This window comes from Ursus americanus, chromosome 23 (genome assembly GCF_024610735.1).
Source record: "Ursus americanus isolate L20-20 chromosome 23, mUrsAme1.1.p, whole genome shotgun sequence".
Classification (NCBI taxonomy): Eukaryota; Metazoa; Chordata; class Mammalia; order Carnivora; family Ursidae; genus Ursus; species Ursus americanus.
Window position 1 is genome coordinate 8,419,272 of NC_142149.1, and position 21,202 is coordinate 8,440,473.

Sequence of the window (21,202 nt, forward strand, 5' to 3'; positions counted from 1 at the left end):
CTGGATTGCATTCCAAGTGAATAGGAAGCCATTGCAAGGTACTGAGCAGGAGGTGGGGGAGGTCATATGGTCAGATTTTCCTCTAAAGAGATTCCCAATAAAATAACTGACAACATAAGACTTCACTCTCTTTTTCCCATTATAAACTGTATTTCAAATTTTCTTTTGAAAACTGAAGATTCAGTAGGTGGGGGCAGGTAGTGGGTTGGGGGGAGTCAATGGTAGTTGTGCCATTTCCTAGTTACAGGACCTTATTTAGGTTAATTGTTTAATCTCTCTGAGCCTCAGTTTCCTCCTTAATAAAACTGTAATAATAACACCCATCTCTAAGGGTTACTAAATGGATTCAATGAGACCATGTACATAAAACGTCCGTCCCAGTGCCTGGCCAAGTAAGAGCTCAATGATGTAAACCCCTTTCCCTCGTTTTCCTTCCGTGGAGCCTGTATATATCACAGTCCAGTCAAGACAGAGGCAAATGTAAAACTTGGTAATTCAGTTCAAAGACTCAGTTGTACAGCTATGCGATAGGTGAGAAATACCGCACCGTAACATAACTGGGTGTTTGGCTACCATGGCAATGCATACGGTTTCAATTTAAATTAATAAAAGCACAATTTCTGATTACAAAAGGGATGAACCAACTCATCTTCCATATTAGTCAAACCATATTTGGAGTCCTGGAATTAATTTGGGGAATGCTAGTAAGTGAAATACATTCAAAGAAAAATGACAAGGTAGAGAAGGGTTTGGGGACCAGGTCATGTGTAAAATGTATTAGAAATGTTTAGCATGGGGGAAGAATCCGAAAGAAAACTTGAAAATTGTGTAACTAGCTGAAGGGCTATCATTTTAAAGAAAGACAAGTCTCCTACCATGTTGGTGTAGAGCCGGGTCTCCTTGGACTGTTGGTAGAGACTGTAGCTGTAAGACTTTTGCATGATGAAAGCTCTCCAAGACAGGGGCACCTGGGTGGCTCGGTTGGTTGGGCCGCTGACTCTTGATTTTGGCTCCGGTCATGATTTCAGGGTCATGGAATCAAGGTCCATGTCAGGGTCCATGCTCAGTGGGGAGTCTGCTTGAGATTCTCCCTCTCTTCTGCTCTTCCCCCATGCTCTCTCTCTCTCTCTCCCTCTTGCTCTCAAATAAATAGATAAATAAATAAATAAATAAATAAATATAAAAAATATTTTTAAAAAAGCTCTCCAGGGCAGGGAAAGTGAGTTCTCAATCAATGTAAGCATTCTAGAAGAGATTGAAGAGTATTCAATGGCTGAGATGTTGCATAAATAATTTTTGCAATGAGAACACAACCTAACTAAAACACCTCCCATTTCTGATTCCATAAACCCGTGGGGTGCATTAAGCAAGTCTCTGGAGGTCAAGAGACCCTCTTGAGTTTCAGGGACTGCCTCCTTCTTCTGAGGTCTCTGGTAAAATGACAATAAATTGTGTGATGCATGTGTGGTTCATCAGGAGGTAGAGAGACTAAGAGTGTTACTGCAGGGGCCAGGACGGAATGACTAAGGTAAAAACAGAGTGGGTCACTTTTATGTAAATTGGGTCAGAGTAAATTCACATCACTGAGAAATGAATGGAGATTAGGAGAGAAAGAGGTCAGGAAGTTTTCACCAAAATCATTCCCCAATCCATCAATTACCCAGTCCCTCTGCTTCTGAGACTAGGCCACCATCACCTCTCAGCCTGGATGAGGCCCTAATCAGTTGCATTTTTTTTCATAGCAGGTGAACAAGAAAATACCAGGATGTGATTGGTTTCTGCAAGCCTTCCTTTGCTACTGTGACATGTGAGCACCCTAAGGGCAGGGGCCGCATCTGTCCTTGTTCGCTGCTGAATCCTGACCCACAGGAGATGTTTTGCAAAGGTTTGTGGGGACACTGAGGAATAGAAATCTTCCTCAAGTGGAATATGGCAGCGTGATATCCTGGTAATTGCATTAAATTCAACACAAAATCCCGAAATTTCAAGGGTTGCGTCTAGCGGCAGCTTCCAAGTAACGTATGTATTGCCTTGAATTTTGCCTGGTTGTTTCAAATCCAAATCTGATATTGCCGGCCCCGTGTTGTATTTGGTCTACAATAACTCTTCTTCAGATGTACGGAGTAAAAGAGGTCTGGTCTGTGAACGGTGGCAAAGGAATAACCCAATCGGGGCCCAGCAAACCTTTGTCAGCTCCAAGAGTCAATGGGACACGCTAACAAAGTGCAAGAAAGGTGGTGTCAGGAACAGATAGAAGTGAGTCACAAGTGTGGAGTGAAGGGACGAGGACGGACAGGTAACGAGCAGTCTTAGGGCTTTATGCTTCATTTAACCTCTACGGTGCCCAGGAGATAATATCATATGAGAGATGAAAAGAGTTTGCGTCTCAGAGAGTGTAGAAAACTGTGTCAGGTCTCATGCTAGAGCGTAACGGCGGAGATTCCCAGAGACGTGTTCTGTGACATTGCTGGCGAGTCCACGGGTACGATGTAGGGTTGCCGTTCAGTCAGCAGACCATGTGCCAGGCACTGGCGAGAATAGAAATGAAAGTACCTTGTATCCTCTGATGTCACGGTTGGCCGTCCAATAGCCCTGGTCTTGGGCAGACCCAGGTTTTGTGGGGCCTGGAGCTTATCTAGTTCTGTGTGTGTGTGTGTGTGTGTGTGTGTGTGTGTGTGTGTATACACACTTTTAAAACATGAGATTAAGTACAGGACCTTACAAGGAGTCTGTGCAAGTGACCAGGCCCGAGGCTTATGCTTACCTAGCATCCCCGGTAAACCTCTCTCTGCTATAATGATAGCTCGTCAATTTAGTTAATTTACAAAGTAGCCCAGCAGCACCTCAGAAATGTTCAGTGTGGGGCACCTGGGTGGCTCAGTCATTGAGCGTCTGCCTTCGGCTCAGGTCATGATCCCAGGGTCCTGGGATCGAGTCCCCCGTTGGGCTCCCCCGGGGGGAGCCTGCTTCTCCCTCTCCCTCTCTTCCCCTGCTTGTGTTCCCTCTCTCGCTGTCTCTCTCTCTGTCAAATAAATAAATAAAATCTTAAAAAAAAAAAAAAAGAAATGTTCAGTGTGGAAATCAGGGAAAAAAAGGAGTCGGATGGAGTTCAGGTGGGAAAGCCAAACACACAACTCAAGCTAATTCGTAAGTGCCATTTTGCCCAAAGGACTGATTCTAAGTGAGGTGTTTATTCCCTAATGTTTATTCCCTTTTGTTTAAAAAAAAAAAAAAAGCCCTTTTTGTTGAGATAGTTTTTTTAAAAACAGGTTTTATTGTGAATGCGAATAAACAAAATAACCCTGGATCTAATTATAAGCTTTTTCTGTTCTGGAGGATTCTTTCCTAGGTTTTCAATACGTGTCTTGTTGTCAGGGTGATAAGCTCTGCGTTTCTAGATTGAGAATAAAAATTCCTCTAAAATATTTTATAATCTGGTGGTGCCGGGCTTTGCCTCGATTGGGTGCACGGAGGTGGGTGGGATTCCGAGGAATTCTCTGTCTGTGCTCCACTGTCTCTTGTGTTTTCCTGCGTCTAAGAACCAGCCTGTGAACACCCCGTTTACTGTTTACGTTTTATACTGTGCAGTAGGAGTCCTGTGCCGACTGGAAGATTTGGAAGCAGTCAGGTGCCAGACTGCTTCTTGCTAAAAACCGCTCTAATAACATCCCTGTTACAAGAGGAGAGATTATAAATGTTCTTAACAAAAGGGGAAACCAAGGCACAGGAAAGTAAGCACTTGCCCTACCCGATTATACCCGAAAGAAACCTTCTAGCTCTAAGAAGGTCTGTGGAAGGTCACACACGGAGGAGAAGAGCATATTTCTAGGAGAAGAGAAAACAATCTTGCAAACATTATGGATTTGGTAGGGGAAGGGGTGGTCAGGACTGGGTGTTATGTGTTGAGTTTAACTGATAAGGGGATTTGGGTGAATAAGGGTGGACAAGAATTGGTAAGCACCACAGACACTTTAAAAAGGACTTTGTGAGTGTTGGCAAGGGGAAAAACAATAGAGATTTTGTAAGAATGGAGGCTAGACTCTGAGCCTAAGCCGACGGGCGCTGTGTCACAAACCAGCAACAGAATGTGACGTTTGTGGGTGCCGGGGGCAGGGCCAGATGTGCACAGTGCCCCGCAGATCACAGGCCCTCAATCGATGTTGAAGGAATTTGCAAAGGAGGCCGAGCACTAATGTTGTCTCGATTTGATAACTACCATTTTCCTGGTTGCCATGATCCTGGTGTGGGACCCAAGCCAGGAATCCAAAAAAGCAAAAACAGACAATGTGGCGTAATACCAGAGAGTCTGGATACCGGTGAGGACTGTCGGAGACAGGGGCCCAGGAGTCAAACCAGCCTGAGGTGACAAGAGACTTGCCTCCTTTAGAGACACTTCCCCCAATCAGTCTGTGGGGGTGGGGTTGGGGGGGGTGTCTCTGTGTGGGGGTGGGAGGGAAGGAATGATTTCATCTGTTTAATGAAAAATGACCTGGACGTTTCTCTGATCCTGGAAACTCCCATCTCACCCAGGCCAAGAAAAACAGGATTAGGTCTTATTGCTTCTACCAAGGCTTTGCATCTTCTCAGAATGAGTTAAACGGGAGGGAACAGTAAAATAAGGTAATCTCATTCCATTGTCCCAGCAGATAGACCAGGATGGCTCTGAATCAGATATAATGGGTTAATAGAACAGACTTCCCTCTGGTTGTCCTTGAAACTTTTCTTTTGGCTTCTTCTGCCTTTTAAACGGACACCCCTTGTTGGTGTGTGTTCATGGTAATAGAAAGTTCGATTGATTGAATTCAGGCAGGCAAGTCACCCCCCCTGGCATTTTATCTACTGACAAGCTACTGACTTTAGGTCTAATATTCCCCTCTGAGTTCCATAGGGAAACAGCTTTTGCCCTGAAGCATGAGGCTGTTAATACCACAACAAACATTTTGCCTGAGCGAGCAACTACTGATATGTAATTGTCTAGGTGACCTAACAGGGTGACACTTTCCAAGATATTTCCACGTAGATTTTTGGGGATACAGTCTTTTCACCACTGCCAGTTTTGGGATAGTCCAAAGTGCAACATAAAAAAAAAAAAAAGAAAACATCACAGAGATCAGTATGGAACAATCTCTTCTGTTCCTCAATTCTTCAAATCATCCTTTGAAGGGGAAAATGCGGTGAATAAGCCAGTCCACGGGGCCATTTTCTTTTTAATGCAATGTATATTTATTGTAAACAATAATATACAAAAAAAAGAATGAAAGAGAAAAAGGAAAGATGAGTTTCACAGAGAGAACAAAAGGTTTGGGGGGGTGGAAACAAGCAAAACAAACAGAACACAAACACGAACCAAACCTTACCTAAGGACAAAATATGATTTAAATGCCAGGTTTCTTAAGTTACAGAAATATTTTTTTAAAGATCTGCTTTTATACAGAAATTGAAAGATGCCATATTATAAGAGTGCTTTAAGATTTTATTCTACTGACTTCTAAAACTGTTAATATATCTTTTTTTAAATAAAAAAAAAAAGTTTGCTGTCTTTTTTAAAAAGCAATCCTCGAACTCTCCAGCCACAGAAGGAATTAAGAATTCAGGTCTCTCGGTGGGCTGATCCCCTCCACCTTTCCGCCTTCTCTCCAAGAAAACATGCAGGGGACTCTCCATGACCCATGCTAGCCTTGTTTTGTGTCACAACACACACACACACACACACACACACACACACACACACACACACACAATTTAGGCAGCCCAAATATCTGTGGCAGAAAAACACTGAAAATGACTCAGTGATACACTACATCTGCAACCTTTCATTTATACAAAAAGAGAAACACGTTTCCAGTTTGTTTTCAACAAAACAACAAAGAAAAAAAAAAGGACAGACAAAAAGGCATGTATATTATACAAATCTAGGACAAGAAATCCAAAGAAACTTGCTTTTAATAATAATAAAAAAGATTAAAGAGATAAATAAAAAAAAAACTGGTTACAGTTAAGAACATAATTTAACAGATGACCATACCCTTTGAGGAAGGCTCCAACAACCTATTTTAAAGAAGGTAAAATTTAAAAAAAATTTTTTTAAAAAGAGAAAGATTTTTTTTTTTTTTAACGAAAACCTCTCCTTACAAAATAAATAATTTTAGCACGTGGAATGTCTTGAAGGTTCACTGCTGGTGTTTGGAGAGGCACAGGTGACAGCGTAAGGGAGAGGGTTCTAGCATCTGTGTCCCACATGGGGCTCCAGCAGGCAACCAGGGGGCAGTGTGCCGGGGCACTTACTGGCTGCTGAAACATTCCCAGAAAAGTTTTCATCTCCTTTGCTTGGTTTTCACTTCTTTCTTAAGATTGCAACAATCAAGCCAATGCGGAGGGAAACGCACTAACAGAGAGCACAAGTATTTTCCAGCAGCATGGTTTTAAGGCTCAAGGTATTTTCTCTTGTTTAAAAAATATATATATGATAAAGCTTACCAAATGCTTCTCTAGACTATGGTTTACTTCCATATTTGCAAAATAAGGCCTTTACTTTTCTTTCTAAGGCAGCTCCTCCTTGAATCAGAAAGCCTGAGGAATTAAGCAAAGCTAACCCCCAAAACTGATCACATCACACAAATTTGTGTTTTTTTATGTTAATACAACAACGCACACACACTTTTTTTTTTGTTTTTTGTTTTTTGTTTTTTTTTTTGTAAGAGAAATCTCATCTGTACAAAAATACTCTGGTTGCAGGAAAAGCTAGGGCACACTGTTCAACTAAGTAGTTTAGCTGTTGGAAAAATAAGAGCATTTAATTTCTTTATCTAAAAATATGTATAAATCCCCTCAAAACGGTAATGAATCATACACAGTACATACTAAAAATATTTAAAATAGAGAATATTCCTCACAGAGGACTTTTTTCTTTAATTACTGCTAAAAAATAATTACAAAGTCCAAACAGGCAGAGAGATCGAGCAAATTGGTCACACGATGATTCTCCATTATCCTCCATGCTTGCTTTGAAGAAAGTGTCCAAGTTCGGTTTCTCAGCGATTCCGCCGGTCCATCTGGCCACGAGCGGCCTGGCCACTGATTTGCAACAAGGTGGTAATGCGCTTGGATAGCTAATGTTTCTGTCTTGGAATCTGGGTACGAGTTGCCTTTAGCTTAAATGTCTTTTAAGGAATAAGAAAAAAAAAATGTCCCAAGGAAATTCTGGTCGGTTATTTATTTCTTCGGCTCTTTTTAGGGCCATCACGGTCATCATCACCCTTTGTGCAAGGCCTCCTCAAGGTCTGGTGAGCTGCGTGTAGACCGGCTGTTCCCAGTGCTGGGGGCTATGGGTCTGCGGGATGGAAGGGACCCCGGAGGTGTCGGCGATGGGGGTGTACATGGGCCGCTGCGCGGGGTTCATGTAGGTGAACGTGGAGTAGAGGCCGGAGCCCTGGCCCGCCGCGTGGCTGTAGTAGGAGCCGGAGTTCTGGTGGTCCGTGTAGTCGTACTGCGAGCGGGTGATGGGCGGGTAGGAGGGGCTGTAGTGCGGGAGGTTGAACGGGCTGTAGGCGATCTGCTGTGGCGAGTGCTGCTGCTGCTCGCTGTAGTGGCTGGGGCTCAGCTGCTCCGTCTTGATGTGCGTTCGCTGGGACTGGCCCGGCTCGCTGCTCAGCGTGGTCAGCGTGTGCGCCGGCTGCGGCTGCGGGGGCGCCGGCTGTGGCTGCGGGGGCGCCTGCTGCGGCTGCGGGGGCGCCTGCGGGGCCTGTGGGGCCTGCGGGGGCTGCTGCGGGGGCGGCGGCGGCGCCTGCTGCTTGGACATCCACACGTGGCCCGCGCCCGCCGGGGTCGCCGCCGTGCTGCTGATGCCGTAGCTGCCCGTGTAGGTGACCTGGCCGTGCGTGGCCGGCACCCCCGGGTGGCCGTTGGGCGGCAGGTACTGGTCGAATTCGTTGACGTCGAAGGTCTCGATGTTGGAGATGACGTCGCTGCTCAGCTCGCCGATGTCCACGTCGCGGAAGTCGATGGGGGGCTGTCGGCCCCCCTCTGGCAGGGGGCGCCCCTCGCGCTTCAGGTCAGCCTTGCCCGGCTGCACGTCGGTTTTGGGGGTGGTGGGTGGCGTCGGTGGGCCCTGGGATTGCCCTGCGGGCAATAAAAGAGAAGCGGCACAGAAAAGTCAATACGGGCAGTGCAGAGGCCCTAATCTTAGGAACCCTCCTGGGACCCTCCCTCCAAGCTGAAGTGTCAGAAGGACCCGCAACCTCGCAGGAGGCGCGCTGCACCCGAGATAAGTCGCCAAATGATTAACCGGCCAGTACACATTCGGCGATCTCCTTTTATGGGGGGAGAGGGGTTCTGAGGTCCGGAGGGTGGGTAGGACCAAATTGCTACTTGTGGAAGAACGCTGTGTGTGCTTTTGGGGTGGCGGAGGGAGAGAAGGAGGAAGAAGTCCTGTAAAGCTGTAAAGGCATTTTACCTCGCAATAAAAATTAATCTGCTAGGATGTAGAGATTGAAGAGAGAGAGTGTGTGTGTGTGTGTGTGTGTGTGTGTGTGTGTGTGTGTGTGTCTGTGTGTGTGTGTAGGGGCCTCTCGGGGCCCTGGACTGGGAGGGGAGGGGGATTAGGTGCTAGGGGTAGTTTCTCCCTCCCCGGGGAGCGCAAAGTCCCTAAGCGGACCCTACTCCGTGGAGACCTGGGGGTGTGCCAGTGGGCCCCGCGGAAGGCTTAGCCTGGGGCTGTGGGGGGGGGGGAGGACTCACCAGAGTGCTCCCCGGGGGAGTGCACCTCGCTCATGCCGGAGGAGGAGTGCGGCGAGTCGGCCTGCAACGCCTTGAAGATGGCGTTGGGGGAGATGTGCGTCTGCTCCGTGGCCTCCTCGGCCTCCGCCTGGCCGTTCTTCACCGACTTCCTCCGCCGCGGCTGGTACTTGTAATCCGGGTGGTCCTTCTTGTGCTGCACGCGCAGCCGCTCCGCCTCCTCCACGAAGGGCCGCTTCTCGCTCTCGTTCAGCAGTCTGGGGGCGGGGGAGGGGGCGCAGAGAGAAACAGAGGGGGTTCTGTGAAACCGGCTGAGCTGTCAGATCGGCGGGAGGGGGAGGTGACCCCGACCACTCGGCTTCCTCGCACACAACCCCTTCCTCCCTCCTCCCTGCTTTCCAGCCACTGCTGCAGCTCATAATTTTCTTAAAAGCGAGAAAGAAGGAAAGGAGGAAAGAAGGAAAGAAAGAAAGAAAGAAAAAAGAAAGAAAATAAGAAAAGAAGGGGGGAAAATGGAAAAATAAATCTTGGTTCTTTTAGTCCAACCTGAGCGGTCACTCCCCGCCCCGCCCTCGCTCCTTCTATTTTGGAAAACCCTGGAGATGAAAATAGCTCTCCGCTGCTTCGGCTCTAAGTGCCTTTGCTACTGTAGTTATAACGCCCCCCCCCGCCCCCAACACCCTTAGAAGCTTTCCGAAAACCCACTTAATCTGCGAGGAGCTCCTGCACCCCCCCAACCGTGTCCACCTATTTCCAGCAGCCCCCCCATTCCTGCCAGGAGTCTCCTCTGGCCTTGATGTCCCCCCCCCCCCGCTTCCATCCCACCTCCTTGGTTTGTAGGTCTACACGAGAGAGCGCCGTTGGAGCGAGAGAAGGGCAAACTTCACTTCCCACCCAACCCCCCACTTGGGATCGAACTTCACAGCGACGGGAGATAGGGCTGGCAGCCCCCTCCCACCGTGTCTCCCACAAGTCTTCTCCCACCCTCTGGCTCTCTCTGTCCCCTTTCCCTCCCCCCTCCACCTCCCTTCCTTTCCCCCCCAGAGAGCAATCCAAGAACTTTGTCAAACTTTGAGCCAAGTTACACTTCGTCTCCTCCCCCCCCCCACTCAGTTCCCGCCGCGCCCCCCCCCGCCGCCGCCTCCCGCCGGCTCCGGGACCGGCAACTCCCTCCTGCTGGGAGGCGGGGCGCGAGAGAGTGTCCTGGCCAGCGCCCCCCGCCACCGCGGAGCCCACCCTGCCGCGCCGGCCCTACCTCCAGAGCTTGCCCAGCGTCTTGCTGAGTTCGGCGTTGTGCAGGTGCGGGTACTGGTCGGCGAGCTTCCTGCGCGCCGCCTGCGCCCACACCATGAAGGCATTCATGGGCCTCTTGACGTGCGGCTTGTTCTTGCTCGAGCCGTTGACGCGCACCGGCATGGGTACCAGCGTCCAGTCGTAGCCCTTGAGCACCTGGCTGACCGCCTCGCGGATGCACACGGGGAACTTGTCCTCCTCGCTCTCCTTCTTCAGGTCCGGCTCGCCCTTGGGGAACGTGTTCTCCTGGGGCCGCGTGTTCTCGGTGTCCGAGCCGGAGCCCGAAGGGCAGGGCGAGCCCGCCGAGTCCTCGGACATGGTGGGGCTGGGGGCGCCGGACAGGCCCTTCTCCTGCTCGTCGGTCATCTTCATGAAGGGGTCCAGGAGATTCATACGCGGGCCCGGGGCAGGGGGCGGGTGGCCGGGAAAGGCGAGAAGCCGCGGCGGCTCGGGGAATCGAGGCGCGGGCTCCTCTCCCCTCGGCTGCCCGGACGCGGAGCGAGCGGCTCCCGGGGAGCCTGGCGCGTCACCCGGCTGCGGCGGCGAGCACTCGGGAAGGCGCGCGGTGGCCAGCCCGCAGCTGCTCGCTCCAAGTGGGGTAAGGCGAGTTGGAGAGAAGGAAGAGGGGAAGAAAGAGAGCAAAAGTGGGGCGCTCGCACCCCTTCTCTTCTCCTCCTGCAAAGAAAAGTTCCTGGAGTGAAACTGGCAAGTCGCGGCGCCACTGAAGTTTCCACTGAGTTTCAAGCTCCGCTCTCAGCTCCGCAGCTCCCAGCCCTGGGGCTCTTTAATAACTACTGCTCCTCACCTTAGAGACGGCCAGCCAATCACAGCACGGCATTTCAGGGGTTGGCAGGCAGCTGATTGGACTGGATTTTGCGGGGAGGAGGATTGTGGCACTGGGCTTGGGTGACGAGAGGGGAGGGGAGGAGCGGGGAGGGGAGCGCTGCCTCTGGTTTGGCGTGGGGGGGGGGGGTGCAGCGGGGAAGGCGGGGGACCCGGGACGTCCAAGTGTGTAAGTTTGCCGTACTCTCGTAATGTCAGAAGTTTGGTGCCGTCTCCGCACGAATTTTGCGTGCCTGTGTGTGTGTGTGTGTGTGTGCGCGCGCGCGCTTGTGTGTCTAGACTAGGATCTGCCCCCACCCCCAAGCGTTTCTTTTCACTGTTTTCTGCGCGGTCCCGGAGACTTAGCTGGAGTTTGTAGCATTCGAAAAGCAGTCGCTCTTTAACGCGTAGCCCAGTTTATGCTCCTAGAGCCTGCCTCCTCCGAAAGTGCTTAGAAATGGTCTTTTGAAGCAATGTTTTGGTGACTCAACGCCCGCTGTTACTCTGTAATAATCCATATAAATAGATTAACATGCTCTGGTTCGCCGGGGCTGGTGCGGCTGGTCGGGATTTTGCTGCGCTCTTGCAAAGGGAATCAATGAAAACCAAAGCTAAGTCCCGGCGAAGGCTGGCGGTGGCGGCGGCGGCGGCGCCGCAGTAGCCCTGCGCTCGCGGGAGCCGTCCCGCGCCACAGCGACCTTGAACTCTGACAAGTCCTTCTCCAGCCCCCCAAGTCCCCACCCCGCGACACTGCTCAGTGACAGGCAACTGCTTTGACGTTCTGCTTTTCAGCTCCTGGGCGAGTCCAAACGTCAGCAGGGTTGCTACTGGAAAGAGCTTGCAAACTGCTCTGGCTTTGAGAGATCGAACTTTGCGAATGTGGCCGTCCCGGGCCGAGAGGCTGAGGCCGGTCACTTGGTTTGTAAAAGCCCAAACACATGGGCACCACCGCAGACAAAACACTGCACTTTGGCGGAGTCGTGCAGCTCGCCTGTTTTCGCCTTCCTTTACAAAACACCTGGAGGGGTGACGCTCCTGTCTCCTGACTGTAGTCGGGTCCTTCTCCGACTCGCAGACGGCTAGGAGTTCTGGGGGAGGGATTGTGGGTGTCTCTGATGTATCTCTAGTGTGATTTGAGTACAACCTTTGTGTTTGCACCAACAGCCTTTAGTGCCCGGTTAGGTATCAGTTCTGGAAGAGAAGAAAAATCCTAGGCTCCTGCGGGTTACATGTCTTCAGAATCACAAATAAACGCACAACTGTGGAAATCTCCTGATTTTAAACTTCCCCCTTTCTGGCTCTCCCAGAAGTCCGCTTCGAGTTAAATTATTGTTATGGTGCATCGGCCCGCATCATAGCAAAGACTTGTTCATTTCTAATTTGACATTGCGGACACTATTGCAAGATTTAAAAGAATGTTTTCCTGGAAGATTTTTTTTTTTAATCTCGTTTTCTCTCATTTTCTTCTGAAGAAGTCGACGTTTCTTATAGGAAACGGAACTCTTCAGAAGGTAATACGTTGCAACTACAGTTAAATACTATTGACTTTTTAAACGAATGTAGCTCCCTCACAGAGGATGTCTATAGTACCCTATAGCTTGTTTACAAGTTTTAGAGACCTCCATACAATAGCCATGTACTCATGGCTCCGTGATTACGCTGGGAAAGTATTAGAACAACATCGTCCTTTCTTAGGAGAAAAGAGTCCCGCGTAGTATCAACTGATTTCTGTGTCGTGGGGAGGGGACATTTGTGGGTATAACTGTGCGATTCGTAGGCACCTGACCCAGGAGGACACTCAGAGACCAGAACTTCGGGCAGAAATTTTAACCAAGGCGTCTGTATTTAGTTGCATTTTATTGTAATTCTCGTGTTGACTGGCTTAAAAGCACTGAAGACTGTGACTTTAAGATATTTTGGAGTTTTTCTCTAAATATTTGTCAAGATAAATCCGTACACATAGATATATATTTAATGTAATTATGTGGTAGGAGATATGTAGTATAGGGAATTTTAAATCATAAATTTACAGTGTTTTGTACAGGTTCGTTAGATACACTTTGTATTCTTGAATCTTGAAAACTGATAAACAATCAGCTGACTTTTAAAGGTGCAATTTTCAGCTGCATCCAGAGAGGGCGCCAAAAGCCCAGAAACTGTTTAACTCACAGAAACTGCAGGAAAGCTGTGGTGGTGGGGGGGTGGTGGTGGTGTGCTCCACTCAGTCAGGACTGCTTTGCTGCTGAGATTTATCTCTGCAGAAATTCCTACTCGATATTTCCTACCGTTTGGATTCACCTCTGGGCAGCCCAGTTAGAGGAACTGGGAGGCGTGTGTCTATTGGGGGCAAGAAAAGAGGGTTCAAGATGCCTGACGTTTCTAGTCTGCACGAACCCGGGAGATCCGGTCCAGGAGAAGGACCCCTGTCTCCCAGATACCAGACATTGCCCTCTGATCGGTGTGCCAGGACCAGGCCAAGTCTGAGTCGTGGACACCGTTGATTAGTCCTGTATTTCTGTAGGGGCTCCAGTGCCAACTCCCCCACCCCCACTCTGGAGTTCCGTTCGTTGTGAATTTCTCGGGTAGCCCCTGACCGCTTCTCCCTGCCCCAGGAAGACGCTCGCGGTCCACGACCAGAGCACCCGTATCAGAGAAAGCCAGAGGGAAAGGAACCCATTCTCAGTGTTCAGGTTACAGATCGGGAAAGCGGCTGTTGGCTCAGTTTTAGCCAGAGTATTCTGCACAGAGCCAAACGCTTGGGCTCCTCATGCTGGTGGGGATAAGGAAGGGAAAGGGCGCAGGTCACGAAAAGCGGCAGGCAACGGAGGGCACTTCACCGGTCTGCGACGTGCATTCCGGTCTCTGCTCTAAGCAAGCGCCGCGAGGTCTGCCTCCGGGAGCGGAGACTTGGAGGTGCAAGCAGATCCCAAGGCGGACCTCGGGAAACCGAGGCCCGGGAGCACCCCTCTCCCCCCCTTTCAGCGACTGGGGCCGGCGCCGGGTTCAATTTCCCTAGCCTGGGCCGCCACGTTCCCTCCGCGTCTACGCGGGCGCCGAGTCCGGAGCCCAGAGATGCTGGCTTACAGCGAGTTTCGTGGACTCTGTGGGGCGGTGTGAACACACCGCACGGGGGGGGGGGTGGTTTCCGTCTCCGGACGGAGGTGGAAGGTGTGGCGAATGGGGTTCCCTTTACCTGGGGAATTAGGGAATTAGGGACCATAACCTCCCTCTCCAAAATTTCTAAGCAAAAGTGGGGAGCGTGTCTAAATCCGTTTTCAGCAGGGGCGTATGTCCCAGAAGAATTCGGTTGGGTTGAGCAGCATATCTCAGCCCGGGGCAATGTCCTCTATAGAGGTGCTCAGGGAAGTGGATATCCCTTCTCTCTGCCAATTCCCTGGGGCCCGGTTCCCTCGAGGTAAAAGACCCCAATTCCTGGCGGGACCCTTGGGTCCCCGCGCTCCCAGCCGCTCCTCGGTAATTCGTACTTTTCACCCGGCTGCGAGCGCGTTTGCCGGTCGCTCTTCAGACCGGACACCGGTTCTCTTTGGGGAGAGGCGGCCGGTAAACCCTGTCTCAGGACGGGCATGGGACTGGACAGCAACAGCACAAGGGAAAAGGAAAATGCCAGGTCGCTTCGTAGGCGCGCAGTAGATATCTGTGGACCGCCGAATCAAGGCGACCTTTGGACATTTTGCCCCAGTGGGTGTGGGACCCATCGCAGGCCTCCAGAACTCCCAGCAACAGGTCCGTAAACGCACGTGACTGTATAGTCCTTCATGTGGATTTCTCCCCAAACGGGCGCCCTACTTGGGGAGATTATCCGACATGTGTCACCTAGGACCGTAGAGTCCCGGCATCCCCTGAAACTGTAGGCCAAAAAGGGCTTTCCGTTTTCTTCCCTTTTCTGTTTTCTACCAGAAAGAGGAATGAGGTGGACGGGAGGTGCTGGGTGAGGGAGGCGTGAATCTGCAAAGTGCTCCAGGGTGACCTGGCCGGGTTGTGGGGCCGCGGGTGGCTGTGGCCCAGCGGGGTTGCCCGGGGGTGCGTTCCAGAGCCAAGCGAGAGGCGGGAGGAGCTGGCTCAACCCGGACTGACTAGCAGAGGGGAAGGGGGGGAGGGGGAATGGCAGTGGGAAGTCCCAGTTCCAAAGGGACTGGGCTTCCAAAGGGAACGTGTGTGTGTGTGTGTGTGTGTGTGTGTGTGTGTGTGTGTGTTTCCCCCTTCCTTTTCTGAAAATGTATATCTTTAGACAGGGTACAGGGGAGCCAAGCGTCATTCGGATTCCCTCAAAGCACCCCTAGAACGGCCTGGAAATTTCCTTAGGCCAAGTTTTATTTTTTTCTCTCTCCAATTTTCCTCTTTTTAAAAATCTTTCAGGCATTTTCACTTAAAGGTGCTTTTTGCCTTGCTGATCTAAATATATAAATAAAGTAAGAGTTCAACGCAGCGATGCTCCCATTCGCAGCGGTCTCCACTCGTCCACTGGGCTCCCTTCGGCACCAAGAGCTTCCTCCGCAGTTCTCTGGCTCGCACCTGCGCCTCTTCCTCCCCTCGCGTCCCCTTTTGGTTTAGGGGTATTCAGTCCCAGGGAGGACACCGGCAGAAAAGAGCGGAGATTCTCACAACCGTTTTGTGTGATTCTCCCGGGGTGGACTGGCTCTATAGCGGGGACTTCATCTCAGGCTGAAGGGATTATAACCAGCTACTCCCACTAAGATGTCCCTGTAAGGTGGGTTATTATGTCGGGTCTTTATTAAGCAGAGAAATTTTTCCATCAAACCACGGAAAAGGGAGAAATGCTATTAGTATACAATTCCAAACGTAACTGTCAGAATTATAGACGAATTATCTTTTCTTTCTTACCCGGGCCCTCGTGCTCCCCAAGGAGAACGCATCTTCTGGTTTACTCGAACCTGTACATTCACGGGGCCAAAACCCGAGTGTCCTGAAGCTGCGAGCTGGGCTCGGATTTGGAGAAACGTGAGCGCGCAGCTGGGTTGCCTGACTTCGGGTGGGAGGTCCGGTGGCAGTGCCTTCTGCCCCGGGGAACCGGGAGTGCTGAGGCCCTGAAGTCAGCCCCCAACTTTGGAGTTTCCTGGAGAGTGACGTCTTAACGCGGGGGGGGGGGGCTCTGTCTGCGGAGGGTTCTTGGATCGTGACGTCACAAAACTACCAGGAGGTTGGCTGATCCCGAGCCAGGGAGAATGGCCCGGGGGGCTTGGAAAGTGGGCGTCGCAGGGAACTCGGGGACCCGCTGGGCTGCCTACCATATCATTGTTTATTTCAAATTAATTTCTTGGTGCGCGTTGCTGTCTGCAAGCCTTCGGGAGAGACAGTGTTAGTACAGGATTCCATTCCGGGTTTGTTTGAAGGGGAAGCCAGGGCTGTCTCTGGTACTGTCTCAGCTTTGAACAGGCAGATCAGGGAATTTTTCGAAAGCAGCTCCCCCCCCCTTCCCTGCATTTCTCCCTTTTTCTCTTTAACATCTTTCTCCCAAGACACTTTCACTGATGTAAAATTGTGAGTGGAGTCTTAAATGCTTTTTTCCCCCTCTGTTACTTCTCCTCCCCACTTTTTTTTCCTTTTAAATGAGAATGACATTTGGCCAGGCAAAGAAGAGAGGGACAGTTTTTTGTTTGTTCCTTTCCCCTCCCTTAAATCTCCAGAAAATCTCACAGCGTTCCTGTTACTATCTTTAGAACACAATGTCTTTACATCTTATGCAAAGGGGCAGACTGTTTGTTTTCACACCAAGTCCTAGCACTGGAACCTCCTTCTCCCCCAGTTTCCAGATTGGTTGAAACGCAAGGGAAGGCCCAACAGAGCACAGTCTGGACGAGGTATGGGCTGTTTGCAGAAGCGGCCTCCCTTTGGGGTGCTCCGAAAGTTCACACAATTGTCAGCTTGGGTTGGCAGTGGACTGTCTTTTTACCCTCGTGTGCCTGAATATCCACGTGCAAAGCAGAGACAAATAAGCAGTTCCTGCTATAAATTAGGGATAAGGTCTCCATAGATTCAATCATCAGAGCATTTATTATTCTTTAAAAGAGAAGGTAAAGTCTCAGAGGGCCCTAAAGGGAAAGTCATCTTTCCCCTACCTACTGTCTTGGAGCAATGGAAACATCTCGCAGGGGTGACGAGTCTCCCTCAGCAACTAGGAGAAAAGGTGATGTCTGGCTGGGGTTGCTATCTCTGTAGCTAAGGAAGGGACCCTGGGTGGTCTTGGCACAGACACTGTCCCCAGGCATTCACTGACACCCCCTCTGCCTCCAGGGTCCTCCCCGGGGTCCCTCGTGGACAAAGTCTGGCTCCCAAGGGAGCCCAGACTCCAGTTTTCCTTCGAACCTCAACTATGATAAAGGCATGAGGTATCGCGGGCAGCAGGTGCTTGTAGATTTTGAGGGCTGGGTGACCCCAGGAGGCTGTGCAGGACCTGGAGCAGCGGGATGGATGGGCTGAGCGTTGGCTCCCAGGCTCTCGATGATGGAGCACAGTTGTGGGTGGATTCCGCCTCCTTCAGCCCCTACCCCATTCTGCCCCCGGGGCATTTTGTGTTCTGAGACCCTCTTTCTCTGCCTTTACCATGCATTTCTCTTTCCCTGCTCTGAAAGAGTGCGTGAATCGCAGAGAGCTGCCTCCCATCCTTGGCCCTCCATCAGAGTGCAGAGGGGAAGGCAGGAGGGCCGAGTGGTCCTGGCGCACCTGGCTCAGTGGCAAATGTCTTTCCATCCCTTTCCTGGGCCCCAGAAGTCACCTCTCTTCTTCCACCGCTGGCGATGCTGTGCTACTCTTTTCCTGAGCCGTCACCTCCCACCTCCACACCCCTCCCCTTTCTTGGTCCAAGCCCAGAAATGCCTTGTAGTGTGTGGTACGCTTCACTCTCTCTTTGGGGGACATCTGCCAACCAGCACAGTGGTGATGACAGTTTCCAGATGATTTTCCAGGAGCAAAGAAATCTTCTGAGGGAGGAGAGAGTGGCATTGGCCAAACGCTGAGTGGGCTGAACATTGTGGTTCCGGAAGAGGCCCAGGGAGGTGGGGTTTTGTGGGGCTCCAGGATTTCTTTTCCCCCTCCAGATTCTGCCTAAAGCAAAAGTCACTAATTGCTTTTTATTTTCCTGGCACTTAGGAGGTTCTCTGGATTCTGATGCTCCTCCAGGAACTTAGGTCTGAGGAAAGCAGGGTTTCAGGGTGATACGGGTGGGGGTACTGGCCTCCAGGCTCACCTGCCTCAGCTCAGTGGGGCCCGAGATCCACTTCAGCCAACTTCGGGGCTAGTCTCATTAGCTCAGGCGACCACACGGGTCAGACAGAGGACGGAAGGAACACTCACCTACCCCCTTCTGTCCCTGAGCTTCCGCAGCCCAACTTCACTTCTGCCAAGGACACTTTGATTTTTCAGTCAAACCAACCAGGAAGTGGGAGTGAGGTTGCCTTTGAGACTTAAGCATGAGTTCAGAGAAATGATAAGATTCTCTCTGGATTCTGAAAAATTCCAAACAATGCTCCCTTAGAAGGAAAGAATTATTATCATTATTATTTTAATTATTGCTCATGCCTAAGAGCATCCCTGACTCCTCGAGTCTCTCCCGTGTCCTTTGGTTGTTTCTCAGCGACCCATGGGTGGAGCTACCCCTGTCTTCCTAGACTGATGTACTGGCTTCTTCCCCATCTTCAGGAGTTTCCTTTCTACTGTACTGGGGAGCCTTCCCTAGAATCCTTGCTCGCAGTCCTCCTCTCTCTTTTCAGGGAAGGGTGTCTCTCCCAATAAAAGCCGCCCTCTCCTACTGATGTCTAGAAAAGATGTGAGGCTCATTTAGACTATGGAGTAAATGACTATTAGGCTCAGTCTATTCTCATGCCGAGAAGCAGCCAGACTGGTAGGAATGGAGATCCAGTTCAAATGCTAAACCTTCCGTGAAGACTTGATCTCTCTCCAAGAAAAGATATTTGCGTTCTTATAACATTTTGTTCATGCCCTTTTGTGCTGTCGTTTGTCTAATGTGTGCATATGCTCATCCCCTAAACTGTGATCTCCTTGAGAACAATGACAAAGTGTTACTCCCTTCGTACCCCATTCTGTTGTGCCACAGAGACTCTGCCAAATAAATGTGCAGTGCAGGAACGACTGACCAAAATTTAGCCAAAGCAATGAATACCTAATGGTACATTTCAGCTACAGGGCACATAGTGGGATACCTTGGCCATTTAGATAAGATGTCTTTATGGCTTCCCTCAAAATGTGTCCTGTAGATGGCTATCTGTGCCACTCACAAGGAAGTCTGCCCTTGCCCAGAACCTTCTTCTAAATTTCCTGTCCTCTGACTTCTTTCTATAAGAAAGGGTGTTAGAGACATGCCTTTGAAGAATATTTGCAGTGATGGACATAAAGCTTTCAGATTGCAATCTTTACACATTTCTGGCCTGGATTTACAGGTTTTGAGAAAACAATCAAACCACAAACCGAAGTCATTATTAACATATCAGAACCTCTGAAACCTCTAGACTTTGCTACCCAAATATACAATGATAATAAATATTTTTTTCTTCCTGGTTTTCTTGCTTGCTTTTCTAAGCACAAAGCAGAGTCCTTTCATGGATGAGCCCCAGAGTGGCTGACTGTTTGACTGTTGAATGAATGGTGGGCGGGGTGTGTGGGGGGGTGTGGGGTTGGGGGGTAGGGCAGAGGAGACATGTATGACCCGGTTTTCCCCTGCAGCTCCTCTAAGGAAGGCATTTTCTTTTCTCTGCAAACGGCACTGCTGTTTGTTTGGAGAAGGGGAGCTGTGGGTATGGAATTAGGGGGTGTCATGTGGGCTGCACGTGTGGCTGGAGCTACCTGAAATCTGTAGGCTAATGACTCCCAGATGGCCCCAGGGACTGCAGTCCCAAGAGCCCCAGAAACATAAATCCCTCCCCGGCTCCTCCTGGGGGGGGGGGATTTAAAGGGAAAGCAAGGATGGAAGTGTGTGTGTGTGTGTGTGTGTGTGTGTGTGTGTGTGTACAGACGTGCCTTGCGTGCCTAAGCACTTTGGGAACTGGCAATTCATCCTTTCCAACCAGAGGCATTTGAAAAACAATGTCACCCATCTCCATCCCTGCCCCTAAATCCAAACTGTGATTGATTTAGAAGGAGGAGGAGAAGGAGGAGGTGCAGGAAAATGAGAAACAGGAGCAGGAGAGAAACACCAGCTTCAGGAACTATTGCACTGGCTTGAGGGTGGGGTGGGGTGGGCGGAGTTAATTCCAACAGGTATTTATGTAAGTATTAAATATCGAAAGTGCCTTAGCTTTTTGCTGCTCCTGGGTGAATCTTTTTGCTCAGGGGGGTGGGGCCGTGCAGTGAGGGGTCAAGAATGAGCATTGTCTTCTAGCCAGCGGGCCGCCACCCCACGTAGGAAATGCGGGGTGCCAGCTTGGAGAGGAGAAACCTCACTTTGGCCTCAGTCTGTTCAGAGCCTGTATTCTCCCCCCTCCGCCCAAGGCGCTCTGTGGGCTTCTGTCCCCACGGTGGACTGCATCTCTCTGTCCCCTTCACCAGCCTTTGACTGGGTTCACTTATTACAGAGCCCCCCGTCCCCACCCAACCCACGCTGCAGAACCCGGATCCTGGGAGCACACCCCGTATCCTCTCTGTGTCTCCTGCGTGCAGGTCACTCTAAAGCACACGTCTTCATCTGCTCTCCTCCTTCTCACCTATTGCTGAAAAAATAATCCCACTGCTAATGAATATTCCTGGCTGCTGCTTCCTGCGTCTGCTTTTGAAGTGCCCTTACATCCACTCGTCAACTCTATTCCCTGGACATCTCTGGGAGGTGGTGAGGGGAAGAAATTACTCTTTGCTTTTCATGTGAAGAAACTGAAGCCCCGAGAATACCCTGTGGCTGGCTCAAGGTCGCGCAGTTAATGGGAGAGGCAGATCCCCCCCCCCCATCGCTGGGGGGGGGGTGCGTCGCTGCCGCCCCCGCAGGGCCCTGCGCGGAGAATTCCACACGCGGCTGTGAGCGAGGCGCCCTGCTCGCCAGCACGCAGGCCCGCGCCTCCGCCGGGGAGCCCACTCCTCCGCAGCTCTGTCCTCCCGCACTGGCGCTGCTGCTTTTTGGGTCACGCGGGGAGGTTGGGGCTTCGCTCTTTGGTGAACTGCACGTTTTGATTTTATCTCCTCCTTTCTTTCCTAATCAGAGTTTGGCTGCCTTTCTGTCGGGGGAGCAGGGAACAAAGTGTGACTTGAACCATGGGCGTCTAACGTGTCTTCCCGCCTCTTAATTTGTCTCTCGAGAACTTTTCTGGGTTTGCAGGAGTGGTGCGTTGGCTGATTTGGTCTCACGGCAGTCGCTTTACTTCATTTTACTTTG

At 50.6% G+C, this 21,202-nt stretch overlaps 1 protein-coding gene across 1 annotated transcript; it reads right to left on the reverse strand.

Moving 5' to 3' along the window:
* Nucleotides 1-7,175: 7,175 nt before the first annotated feature.
* SOX9 (SRY-box transcription factor 9) lies at nucleotides 7,176-10,773 on the reverse strand. The gene is made up of 3 exons (XM_045814398.2): nucleotides 9,989-10,773; nucleotides 8,737-8,990; nucleotides 7,176-8,118 (listed from the first exon to the last, which is right to left on the reverse strand). Exons 1-3 carry the CDS (start codon nucleotides 10,417-10,419, stop codon nucleotides 7,274-7,276), a joined length of 1,530 nt encoding a protein of 509 aa, XP_045670354.1. The 5' UTR covers nucleotides 10,420-10,773; the 3' UTR covers nucleotides 7,176-7,273.
* Nucleotides 10,774-21,202: the final 10,429 nt, after the last annotated feature.

What these genes read in the sequence shown, in the direction of transcription:
- SOX9 (XM_045814398.2), bottom strand. Translation starts at nt 10,419, where the DNA reads ATGAATCTCCTGGACCCCTTCATGAAGATGACCGACGAGCAGGAGAAG. An exon ending in ACGCTGGGCAAGCTCTGGAG is followed by an intron (nt 8,991 to 9,988) that starts GTAGGGCCGGCG and finishes CCCCGCCCCCAG; the next exon opens with ACTGCTGAACGAGAGCGAGA. An exon ending in CTCCCCCGGGGAGCACTCTG is followed by an intron (nt 8,119 to 8,736) that starts GTGAGTCCTCCC and finishes TATTGCCCGCAG; the next exon opens with GGCAATCCCAGGGCCCACCG.